This window comes from Esox lucius, chromosome 8 (genome assembly GCF_011004845.1).
Source record: "Esox lucius isolate fEsoLuc1 chromosome 8, fEsoLuc1.pri, whole genome shotgun sequence".
Classification (NCBI taxonomy): Eukaryota; Metazoa; Chordata; class Actinopteri; order Esociformes; family Esocidae; genus Esox; species Esox lucius.
The window spans coordinates 122,255-136,179 of NC_047576.1; the positions used below are offsets into that span (position 1 = coordinate 122,255).

Here is a 13,925-nt window from a genome sequence, read left to right on the forward strand (position 1 = left end):
TTGCCCCAGGGGTCGGTCTTGGGGCCTATTTTATTTTACTTACATATGCTTCCACTTGGACATGTTGTTCAGGTTTCTCTTTTCATGTTTATGTTGATGACACACAGATGCACCTCCCTGTCAGATGCACCTCCCTGTCAGATGCACCTCCCTGTCAGATGCACCTCCTTGTCAGATGTACAGACCCTGGAATGCTGAGTTCACTTACTGACTATCAATGTCAAATAATTTCCTCTAGCTGAACTCAGACAAAACAGAGATCCTGGTCATGGGTCCCAGCAAATGGCAAAGCAAATAGTGCCATCTGCTGGTTTCCTAGTGAATCTTATCAAGCCTGTTGCAAAGAATCTTGGCATCTGGTTTGACAGTAGTTAAAGTTTCGAACAGCACTCCACAAAACCATGTACAATTGTGTTTTTACCATCTTAGAAATATATTAAAAATATGATCAATATTAACTTAAGGACACAGACCATTTTACACGCTTTTACCTCATCACACCTGGATTACTGCAACAGCCTTTTTCATTGTTTGACCCAACAATCTATTGATTGAGTCCAGACTGTACGAGACTCAGATAACAGACTTAACCAGAACCAAGAAGCATGATTACATCACCCCTGTTTTGGCTTCGTTACAATGGCTCCTAGTATGTTTTAGAATAGACTTCAAAATGCTATTGATTACTTTTAAGGGTCTTAATGGCCTCTCTTCATGTTATGTCTCTGACCTTTTAGTCCCATATGCACCAGCACGTACCTTGAGGTCTTCAGGCCAAGGCCTGAAAACTAAAGGAGACAGAGCGTTTTGAAACTGAGGCTCTTGAACAACCGAGTCAGCTGGGACAGTGAATTCCTTTAAGTCCCTTCTTAAAACATACTTTTATACGAGAGCCTTTCCTGATTTTAGCAAACTTTTTTTTCTTTTCTTTTAACTGTATTTTCATTTCTTAAGTTGTGTTCTTGCTTTTTCATGTACAGTGAATATAAAAAGTCTAAATACCCCTGTTAAAATTCCATGTTATTGTAATGTAAAAAACGAGACAAAGATAAATCCTGTCAGAACTTTTTCCACTTTTAATGTAACCTATAATGTGAACAATTCAATAGAAAAACAAAATGAAATCTTTGAGGGGGAAAAAAAATAAAAATAAACTTACAATAACCTGGTTGCATAAGTGTGCACACCCTCTTATAACTGGGGAAGTGGCTGTGTTCAGAATGAACCAATCACATTCAAACTAAATAGAAGTCATTACACACTAGCCATCATTTAAAGTGACTCTAATCACAAGTATAGTTCAGCTGTTCTAGTAGGATTTTCCTGACATTTTCTTAGTTGCATCTCAGAGTAAAAGCCATGGTCCGCAGAGAGCTTCCAAAGTATCAGACAGATCCTATTATTGAAAGATATCAGTCAGGAGAAGGGTACAAAATAATTTCCAAAGCATTAGATATACTATGGAACACAGTGAAGACAGGCCTAATCTAATGGAAAGAATATAGCAGAACAGAAACATTACCAAAAACTGGACGTCTCTCCAAAATTGATGAAAAGACGAGAAGAAAACTGGTCATGGAGGCTTCCAAGAGGCCTACAACAACATTAAAGGAACTGCAGGAATTTCTGGCAAGTACTGGCTGTGTGCTACATGTGACAACAATCTCCCTTATCCTTCATATGAATGGGGTAGGGTGGCAAGACGGAAGCCTTTTCTTACAAAGAAAAACATCCAAGCCCAGAAGTCCCCCAAAAGCACATGGGAAAATGTGCTATGGTCTGATGAAACCAAGGTTGAACTTTTTGGCCATAATTCCAAAAGGTATGTTTGGCGCAAAATCAACACTCCACATCACCCAAAGAAAACCACAGTGAAGCATGGTGGTGGCAGCATCATGCTTTGGAGCTGTATTTCTTCAGGGTGGATGGAATTATAAACAGAAAGCTTAAGATGAAGAGGAAGTTCACCTTTCAGCATGACAACAACCCAAAGCACACATCCAAATCCACAAAAGCATGGCTTCACCAGAAGAAGATTAACGTTTTGGAATGGCCCCGCCAGAGCCCAGATCTGAATCCAATTGAACATCTGTGGGGTGATCTGAAGAGGGCTGTGCACAGGAGATGTCCTCGCAGTCTGACAGATTTGGAGCGCTTTTGCAAAGAACAGTGGGCAAATATTGCCATGTCAAAATGTGCCATGCTAATAGACTCCTACCCAAAAAGACTGAGTGCTGTAATAAAATTCAGAGGTGCTTCAACAAAGTATTAGTTTGAGGGTGTGCACACTTATGCAACCAGGTTATTGTGAATTTTTATTTTTCCCCCTCAATGATTTCAGTTTGTTTTTCAATAGAATTATTCACATTATAGGCCACATTAAAGGTAGAAAATGTTATGAAATTATTTATCTTTTTTCTCATTCTTTTACATCACAAGAACCTGGCATTTCAACAGGGGTGTGTAGACTTTTTATATACACTATCTTATTTGCTTTGTGTATTTTATTGTCTTTGCACTGTGAAGCACTTAGTAATATGATTTTGTGCTCTATAAATAATTATGGTTATTATATTATTATATAACCCCACCACTACATGCCTCCCCAACACTGCATGGTGACTTTATAATACTACTCATATTCCAACACTACGTATAACCTCAGCATTACATATAACCTCATCAATTCACATCTCAACTCTACATGGAGACTTTACAACTCTACATACAGTTGTGCTCATAAGTTTGCATACCCTGGCAGAAATTGTGAAATTCTGGCATTGATTTTGTAAATATGACTTATCATGCAAAAAAACTGTCTTTTATTTAAAGATAGTGATCATATGAAGCCATTTATTAACTCATAGGTTTTTGGCTCCTTTTTAAATCATAATGATAATAGAAATCACCCAAATGGCCCTGATCAAAAGTGTACATACCCTTGAATGTTTGGCCTTGTTACAGACACACACAGTGACACACACAGGTGAAAATGGCAATTAAAGATGAATTTCCCACACCTGTGGCTTTTTAAATTGCAATTAGTGTCTGTATATAAATAATCAATGAGTTTGTTAGCTGTCATGTGGATGTACTGAGCAGACTAGATACTGAGCCATGGGGAGAAAAGAACAGTAAAAAGAACTGCATTACAAGGTAATGGAACTTTGGGCAGCTACACCGCCTGCAAGAATTCAGTGCCTCATGGGCAACTTACAAAAGACTGCACACTGTCATTGATGCTAAAGGGGGCAAAACACAGTATTAAGAACTAAGGGTAAGCAGACTTTTGAACAGGGGTCAGTTCATTTTGTTTCTTTGTTGCCATGTTTTGTTTTATGATTGTGCCATAATGCTATGACCTACAGTTGAATATGAATCCCATAAGAAATAAAATACGTGTTTTGCCTGTCTCATGTTTTCTTTACAAATGGTACACATATTACCAATTCTCCAAGGGTATGCAAACTTTTGAGAACAACTGTATAACCTCAACACTACATACCACCCTAAAGCCACATGGAGACTTTACAACACTACACATATCCCAACACTACATGTAACCTCAACACTACGTAACACCTCAACTCTACATATAACCTCAACACTACACACCACCCTAACACTAAATGGAGACTTTACAACACTACATATATCCCAACACTACATGTAACCTCAACACTACATACAACCCTAACACTACATGGAGACTTGCCAACACTACATATATCCCAACACTACATACAACCCTAACACTACATGAACACTTGCCAACACTATATATAATCCCAACTGTACATACACTAACCTAAAGGATTATTAGGAACACCATACTAATACTGTGTTTGACCCCCTTTCGCCTTCAGAACTGCCTTAATTCTACGTGGCATTGATTCAACAAGGTGCTGAAAGCATTCTTTAGAAATGTTGGCCCATATTGATAGGATAGCATCTTGCAGTTGATGGAGATTTGTGGTAACAAGGTATGATGGATCCAAGTTCTCATTCTGTTTATGCCAAGTTCTGACTCTAACATCTGAATGTCTCAACCGATATCGAGACTCATCAGACCAGGCAACATTCTTCCAGTCTTCAACTGTCCAATTTTGGTGAGCTCGTGCAAATTGTAGCCTCTTTTTCCTATTTGTAGTGGAGATGAGTGGTACCCGGTGGGGTCTTCTGCTGTTGTAGCCCATCCGCCTCAAGGTTGTGCGTGTTGCTTCACAAATGCTTTGCTGCATACCTCAGTTGTAACGAGTGGTTATTTCAGTCAAAGTTGCTCTTCTATCAGCTTGAATCAGTCGGCCCATTCTCCTCTGACCTCTAGCATCAACAAGGCATTTTCGCCCACAGGACTGCCGCATACTGGATGTTTTTCCCTTTTCACACCATTCTTTGTAAACCCTAGAAATGTTTGTGCGTGAAAATCCCAGTAACTGAGCAGATTGTGAAATACTCAGACCGGCCCGTCTGGCACCAACAACCATGCCACGCTGAAAATTGCTTAAATCACCTTTCTTTCCCATTCTGACATTCAGTTTGGAGTTCAGGAGATTGTCTTGACCAGGACCACACCCCTAAATGCATTGAAGCAACTGCCATGTGATTGGGTGATTAGATAATTGCATTAATGAGAAATTGAACAGGTGTTCCTAATAATCCTTTAGGTGAATGTATAACCTCAACACTAAGTATAACCTCAATAGTAGATGGCGGCTTCACAATACTGCACAAATATACAGCTCCGGAAGAAATGAAGAGACCACTGCACCTTAATCTTTCTTTTCCAAAAGAAGTTGAAAAGGAAAGTTTTGAGTGAGGAACAGAAGCGTTCAATTTGCAGTGGTCTCTTAATTTTAACCCTTCTGTTCCTCACTCAAAATCTTCCTTTTCGGCTTTTATGGAAAGGAAAGAAAAAGGTGCAGTGGTCTCTTAATTCTTTCCGGAACTGTATAACCTCGATACCTGATGGAAATGTTGCATCCCTACATATTACCCCAACACTACATATAACCCCAACACTACATATAACTTTAACACTACATATAACCCCAACACTATATATTACCCCAACACTACATATAACCCCAACACTACATATAACTTTAACACTACATATAACCCCTACACTACATATAACGCCAACACTACATATAACTTTAACACTACATATAACCCCAACACTACATATAACTTTAACACTACATATAACCCCTACACTACATATAACCCCAACACTAGATAAAATAAAGGTTGCTGCAACCGTTTTTCAAGGCTTTATTAAAGTGAGTACTATGACTCTTTTCAGGAGCCTTTACCCTACGGCCTGCAGAGGAACACCACTAAAATACAAGTAGGTAAGTCATTTGTCAATCAACTCTTCCCTTGTGTGAGCCCAAACTAGTATGAATGAATATTGTAAATCAGTGTATTTACAGGTGCTGGTCACATAATTAGAATATCATCAAAAAGTTCATTTATGTTAGTAATTCCATTCAAAAAGTGAAACTTGTATATTATTTCAAATGTTTATTTCTTTTAATTGTGATGATTATAACTGACAACTAATGAAAATCCCAAATTCAGTATCTCAGAAAATTAGAATATTACTTAAGACCAAAACAAAAAAAATATTTTTAGAAATGTTGGCCAACTGAAAAGTATGAACATGAAAAATATGAGCATGTACAGCACTCAATACTTAGTTGGGGCTCCTTTTGCCTGAATTGTACACTTTTTTTCTACCACATCTTTTACTCCCCTTCACCTCTATTAATGTGCTTGGACACAGAGCTCTGAACAGCCAGCCTCTTTAGCAATGACCTTTTGTGTCTTGCCCTCCTTGTGCGAAGTGTCAATGGTCGTCTTTTGGACAGCTGTCAAGTCAGCAGTCTTCCCCATGATTGTATAGCCTGCTGAACTAAACTGAGACCATTTAAAGGCCTTTGCAAGTGTTTTGAGTTAATTAGCTGATTAGAGTGTGGCACCAGGTGTCTTCAATATTGAACCTTTTCACAATATTCACATTTTCTTAGATACTGAATTTGGGGTTTTCATTAGTTGTCAGTTATAATCATCAAAATTAAAAGAAATACACACTTGAAATATTTTAGTCTGTGTGGAATGAATGTATACATTATACAAGTTTCACTTTTTGAATGGAATTACTGAAATAAATCAACTTTTTGATGATATTATAATAATATGACCAGCACCTGTATAAATGCTTTTAAGGGCTTGAACATCCATGATCAGTAAAATATATTTTATGAAGACCTTTTTAAATCAGCAGATTTTAAGTGGTTGTTTAGATTTTGGTGCTGTTTAGGGTTTTATAACAAATCTTCCATCAATGCAGTTACATTCAGGGTCAGCACTGTGGACCTTTGCCCTGTGAGGGATGGCCTGTCCTCTCCTGGCTGTGCTGGGTGGGGATTCTTAGAGGACATTAACCTTTACAGTCACATCATTCATCAATATATTTAAATGTTCAGAGGACCAGCAGGTGGAAATAGGTGGAATCTGGTCAGTGACAGCAGGTAGATCAGTGTCATGACCTTGTGGATGTTGGACAGGGACAGCTGAGAGTAATAAGACCAGCTGGATGTGGGACAGGGACAACTAGGAGTAATAAAACCATCTGGATGTTAGACAGGAACAGATCAGATTAATAAGACAAGGTGGATGTGGGACAGGGACAGTTATGAGTCATCAGGCCAGGTGGATGTTTGACAGGGACAGGTATGATTCATCAGACCAGGTGGATGTTTGACAGGGACAGGTATGATTCATCAGACCAGGTGGATGTTTGACAGGGACAGGTATGAGTCATCAGACCAGGTGGATGTTTGACAGGGACAGGTATGAGTCATCAGACCAGGTGGATGTTTGACAGGGACAGGTATGATTCATCAGACCAGGTGGATGTTTGACAGGGACAGGTATGAGTCATCAGACCAGGTGGATGTTTGACAGGGACAGGTATGAGTCATCAGGTCAGGTGGATGTTTGACAGGGACAGGTATGATTCATCAGACCAGGTGGATGTTTGACAGGGACAGGTATGAGTCATCAGACCAGGTGGATGTTTGACAGGGACAGGTATGATTCATCAGGTCAGGTGGATGTTTGACAGGGACAGGTATGAGTCATCAGGCCAGTTTGTCCTTAGCCAACAGGACACCGGAGAAAGTGGAGAGCATACCTAAGATCCAACAGAATGGCAGATAAGATTGTATAAAATACATCCGACAGGACCAACTAACACTCAATAGTTGCCCTATACAGTTATTGGCGCCCTTGACAAATAAATAAATATGAACATATATTAATAAAGATCTCTTTGAAATAAACATGGATAACCCTCAGTCAAAAATAATCTAAATAAACAAGGGACCTTCACATATTCAAAAAATAATGAATTTGTAAGTCACAAGGTGCCTGAGAAAACGTATTTTAATGTATCCTCTGCGGCACTCTTCATATTGTATATGTCACATTCTATGAAAAAATGTATGAAGTACTTGTGCAAAGTCGCTGTGCATGATGGAGGTGTGCACGTTTCTCACCCTCACACTACTGCTGTATATTGCTTAAATCCGAAGCTCAGGCAGGCCCAACTTAATTCATTATTCATAGACTATCTGTTGTGAGCCTTTTAATTCAAATGAATCTATAGGCTATGAACTACAAATGACTCAAATTGGTGAGTTTGATGTTGTGAGTGCTCAGAACTTTAAACCCAAGTGGAAAGCAACAGAAAAAAGGGCACCGAGTGTTTCTTAGGTATTTTGTGTGTCATGTTCCTGCTTTTATTGTGTGTTGTTTTGTTCATCTGCACTTCCTGTTTTATTTTGACATCATTAGTCGCTCTTATCCCAGGTCACTCGTCTTCCTCCCATCGTTTGCTTTCCCGCCTGTTTGATTACTGTCCCCTCCCCTAATGTGTTTCACCTGTTTGTTTTCAGCTTCCCCATTCATAAATACTCACCAGTCCCACTTCCCAGTGCCAGATTGTAGTTGAACTTATGTCACTCTCTCCAGCGTTTTCCTCCAGTGTTTGTTGTCCCGTGTTACTAGACCTCTTGCTTCGGTTCTCGACTACGATTTTTTGCCTGCCGTTTTTGTAACTCTGCCTGCATTTTGTTCTTGGAACAATAAAGACTGTTACTTGTGACACCCCTCTGAGTCGTGCATTTGAGTCCGCCGCTGTACCCTGTCATTGTGGAGAATGGTGTTTTGTTTCATTTATGTTACATAGAACAGGCATCCATATTGTCTTTTACAGTAAAGTTCACAACAGCTCCCAGCAAAAACCTGACCCTTTGCTCAATGTTAAAAAATGTTCACTGCCTACTTTCTTTTTTAACAGGGACATTTTTAGCAGTTTTTCTTGATTCCAGCAGTTTCTTCTCTGTCGTCTTCTTATCTAGTCGGACTGCAGTGTTTTCTCTGTCTATTCTTGTCCAATTACACTGCAGTATTTCTTCTTTCTCCACAGATTATGACAATAAAATGTCAGTCAGAAATACTGGCCTGCAGAAGAACTCTTCCCCTCATTACTATGGCAACAAGCCTCACCCAAGCCTTAACCCATCCAACCTTACCTGGGTAAGAGACTCTAAAGACTTCTATACCAAACAGACTGACGGGTCAGACACTCTAAAGACTTCTATACCAAACAGACTGACGGGTCAGACACTCTAATGACTTCTATACCAAACAGACTGACGGGTCAGACACTCTAAAGACTTCTATACCAAACAGACTGACGGGTCAGACACTCTAATGACTTCTATACCAAACAGACTGACGGGTCAGACACTCTAAAGACTTCTATAACAAACAGACTAATGGTCAGAGACTAATGACTTCTATACCAAACAGACTGACGGGTCAGACACTCTAATGACTTCTATACCAAACAGACTGATGGGTCAGACACTCTAAAGACTTCTATACCAAACAGACTGACGGGTCAGACACTCTAAAGACTTCTATACCAAACAGACTGACGGGTCAGACACTCTAATGACTTCTATACCAAACAGACTGACGGGTCAGACACTCTAAAGACTTCTATAACAAACAGACTAATGGTCAGAGACTAATGACTTCTATACCAAACAGACTGATGGGTCAGACACTCTAATGACTTCTATACCAAACAGACTGATGGGTCAGACACTCTAAAGACTTCTATAGCAAACAGACTGACGGGTCAGACACTCTAAAGACTTCTATACCAAACAGACTGATGGGTCAGACACTCTAAAGACTTCTATACCAAACAGACTGACGGGTCAGACACTCTAAAGACTTCTATACCAAACAGACTGACGGGTCAGACACTCTAATGACTTCTATACCAAACAGACTGACGGGTCAGACACTCTAAAGACTTCTATAACAAACAGACTAATGGTCAGAGACTAATGACTTCTATACCAAACAGACTGATGGGTCAGACACTCTAATGACTTCTATACCAAACAGACTGATGGGTCAGACACTCTAAAGACTTCTATAGCAAACAGACTGACGGGTCAGACACTCTAAAGACTTCTATACCAAACAGACTGACGGGTCAGACACTCTAAAGACTTCTATAACAAACAGACTGACGGGTAAGATACTCTAAAGACTTCTATACCAAACAGACTGACGAGTCAGAGACTAATCACTTCTATACCAAATAGACTGACGGGTAAGATACTCTAAAGACTTCTATACCAAACAGACTGACGAGTCAGAGTGTAAATAGGAGACTAAGGAGTAGAAGCCTCTCAACAGTCCAAAAGCCATGTTTATCTAGCTTGTTCCCCTGCTGACATTTATTATGTAGAAAATCATTAAAATTAGTGACATGTTACAAAAATACACACATTGAAAATACTAACAATCTTAAAATCAACAACATCAGTATAAATGTTGTACTTTAAGGGTCTGCGGATTAGCGTCTCTATTTAATGCAATTGTAATATGTAAATTCTGTCTTAAATGTTGAAATCATAACACAACAACTGTCATTCCTCCTTCAAACTGTGACAATCTCTTGACAGGGTTGACATCAGTGACATATATTCTTGTTGACCTTTAGCAGATCAGCATCTATTTCACTTAAGTTCCTTAACTCTAGAACCAGGAAGCCTTTCAGACCAACAGTATCAGCCAGAGCTGAACGCTGTTTCTCCTCATCAGCAAATGAATCGTCCCTATTAGCATGGACATTCTCCTCCACAGCATCACCATCCAGCCAGAGCATCAGTTCATCTACTGGGTCTTAGTCTTCGAAATAATGAATGACAGAATCTGTTTTAAATGGTTAATGAATTTAGAAAAAATACAAGAATGTGTTTGTATTGAAGGTTTTATCATACGGGAAAAAACTACAAAAAAAAAATACATAGAACGATTATTACTGAGAACCCAGGCTATAGTATTTTCATTGGTTTATTAGGCCTACAAATGTACAAAATTAAAATTACACAACACTTAAATAATTCAAAATGAATCCATTAGAATGTAGTTTTCATTTTGATCTCATTTTGATGATGTAGAAGGTAATGAGAGACATTATTGACCAGTTTGCAACGATTAAAGAATGTCCACATGAATAACCATACGTAGGCCTAAAGCACGGTTGCTTGATAACCACGACACATTTAAAAGAATGAATAACACAGGCTACAGCCTAATCATAGAAATAAAACTGATAGATCCAAGGATATGAAGCCTCTCTTCAAGTAAAAACATTGCAGTGTTTTATTCAATTAATTTTATTTGTACATTTGATTAGCAGAGTAAAAGGATGATTTACAGTAACCTACACTGTCACAGCGCCTCCTGTGATCACACCTCCCTCCGGGGAAGCTCGACTACATTCCTCCCTGTCACCGGCCAATTAGCCACCACCGTCCATTCATCCATCTGCTAACCCCACATTTACACATCACCAGACTCCCCTATTACACACACCTGTTCCTCATCACAACACCCCAGACTCCACTATTACACACACCTGTTCCTCATCACATCACCCCAGACTCCACTATTACACACACCTTTTCCTCATCACATCACCCCAGACTCCACTATTACACACACCTGTTCCTCATCACATCACCCCCAGACTCCACTATTACACACACCTGTTCCTCATCACATCACCCCAGACTCCACTATTACACACACCTGTTCCTCATCACAACACCCCAGACTCCACTATTACACACACCTGTTCCTCATCACAACACCCCAGACTCCACTATTACACACACCGGTTCCTCATCACAACACCCCAGACTCCACTATTACACACACCGGTTCCTCATCACAACACCCCAGACTCCACTATTACACACACCGGTTCCTCATCACAACACCCCAGACTCCACTATTACACACACCTGTTCCTCATCACAACACCCCAGACTCCACTATTACACACACCTGTTCCTCATCACAACACCCCAGACTCCACTATTACACACACCTTTTCCTCATCACATCACCCCAGACTCCCCTATTACACACACCTGTTCCTCATCACAACACCCCAGACTCCACTATTACACACACCTGTTCCTCATCACAACACCCCAGACTCCACTATTACACACACCTGTTCCTCATCACAACACCCCAGACTCCACTATTACACACACCTGTTCCTCATAACAACACCCCAGACTCCACTATTACACACACCTGTTCCTCATCACAACACCCCAGACTCCACTATTACACACACCTGTTCCTCATCACAACACCCCAGACTCCACTATTACACACACCTGTTCCTCATCACAACACCCCAGACTCCACTATTACACACACCTTTTCCTCATCACATCACCCCAGACTCCCCTATTACACACACCTGTTCCTCATCACAACACCCCAGACTCCACTATTACACACACCTGTTCCTCATCACAACACCCCAGACTCCACTATTACACACACCTGTTCCTCATCACAACACCCCAGACTCCACTATTACACACACCTGTTCCTCATCACAACACCCCAGACTCCCCTATTACACACACCTGTTACTCATCACATCACCCCAGACTCCACTATTACACACACCGGTTCCTCATCACAACACCCCAGACTCCACTATTACACACACCGGTTCCTCATCACAACACCCCAGACTCCACTATTACACACACCTGTTCCTCATCACAACACCCCAGACTCCCCTAATACACACACCTGTTCCTCATCACATCACCCCAGACTCCACTATTACACACACCTGTTCCTCATCACATCACCCCAGACTCCACTATTACACACACCGGTTCCTCATCACATCACCCCAGACTCCACTATAACACACACCTGTTCCTCATCTCTACAGCCTATAACTGCCCTTGTGTAGTAAACCCTTGTTTCACCGTTCATCCTGCACATGGGCTCCTTGCTTACCACCCTGTGACATACATGAATAACGACATTTAAACATGTAAATTCGATGAGCAGAGCAAAAGGATGATCAAAGGAACCTTACAGTAGTGTCTCGCATTGGAATTTGGGGTGGCTGTTGGTTTGTTTCTTTTTTTGCCTGAGGAGGCTCAGGCATTGGAGGTGGCGGCTCATTATCAGAATCAGATGCACGTCGATTTTGGGTTCTATTTCTGATCCTCCATCTGGCTCCATCTCATTGCAGGATCTACAATGATGTCAGGGTGTCAGGGGGTTATCGCCCATTCATCCATTGATGTCATTGCCATTTGATTGTTATTCATTAGATTAGATTAAACTTTATTGTGATTGTACAAGTACAGTATAACGAAATGCAGTTAGTATCTAACCAGTGCAGAAGTGCAAAACATTTACAAGTGAAACAATTAAGAACAATGTAGGTTTTAATTGGGATGTATAAATGTGCAAATTGAAGGTGCAAAGTGGCATGTGCAACTGAAATTCAGGGATAACAGCAATGAGGTTCCCAAGGTAAACACGTACACGTAACAAGTGAAAAAGAATGTAAACAACATGTACGCAGTTTCAAAGAATGATTTAGGGTAGCCTACATGAACATACACTCACCTAAAGGATTATTAGGAACACCTGTTCAATTTCACATTCATGCAATTATCTAATCAACCAATCACATGGCAGTTGCTTCAATGCATTTAGGGGTGTGGTCCTGGTCAAGACAATCTCTTGAACTCCAAACTGAATGTCAGAATGGGAAAGAAAGGTGATTTAAGCAATTTTGAGCGTGGCATGGTTGTTGGTGCCAGACGGGCCGGTCTGAGTATTTCACAATCTGCTCAGTTACTGGGATTTTCACACACAAACATTTCTAGGGTTTACAAAGAATGGTGTAAAAAAGGAAAAGCATCCAGTATGCGGCAGTCCTGTGGGCGAAAATGCCTTGTTGATGCTAGAGGTCAGAGGAGAATGGGCCGACTGATTCAAGCTGATAGAAGAGCAACTTTGACTGAAATAACCACTCGTTACAACTGAGGTATGCAGCAAAGCATTTGTGAAGCAACACGCACAACCTTGAGGCGGATGGGCTACAACAGCAGAAGACCCCACCAGGTACCACTCATCTCCACTACAAATAGGAAAAAGAGGCTACAATTTGCACGAGCTCACCAAAATTGGACAGTTGAAGACTGGAAGAATGTTGCCTGGTCTGATGAGTCTCGATATCGGTTGAGACATTCAGATGGCAGAGTCTGAATTTGGCGTAAACAGAATGAGAACATGGATCCATCATGCTTGTTACCACTTTGCAGGCTGGTGGTGGTGGTGGTGTAATGGTGTGGGGGATGTTTTCTTGACACACTTTAGGCCCCTTAGTGCCAATTGGGCATGGTTTAAATGCTACGGCCTACCTGAGCATTGTTTCTGACCATGTCCATCCCTTTATGACCACCTTGTACCCATCCTCTGAT

General features: G+C 40.6%; 1 protein-coding gene across 4 annotated transcripts in view; it reads left to right on the forward strand.

Moving 5' to 3' along the window:
- The window catches only part of reps2 (RALBP1 associated Eps domain containing 2), a 62,729-nt gene that overhangs the window by 21,051 nt on the left and 27,753 nt on the right, over positions 1 to 13,925 (forward strand). For 2 of the 4 annotated variants that reach the window (XM_034293689.1, XM_010868203.4), the window contains 2 exons: positions 5,309 to 5,357; positions 8,501 to 8,610. In XM_034293689.1, coding sequence (XP_034149580.1) covers positions 5,309 to 5,357; positions 8,501 to 8,610 — 159 coding nt within the window. The remainder of the gene's footprint in view (positions 1 to 5,308; positions 5,358 to 8,500; positions 8,611 to 13,925) is intronic. The other 2 variants (XM_034293691.1, XM_034293690.1) reach the window with 2 other exon arrangements.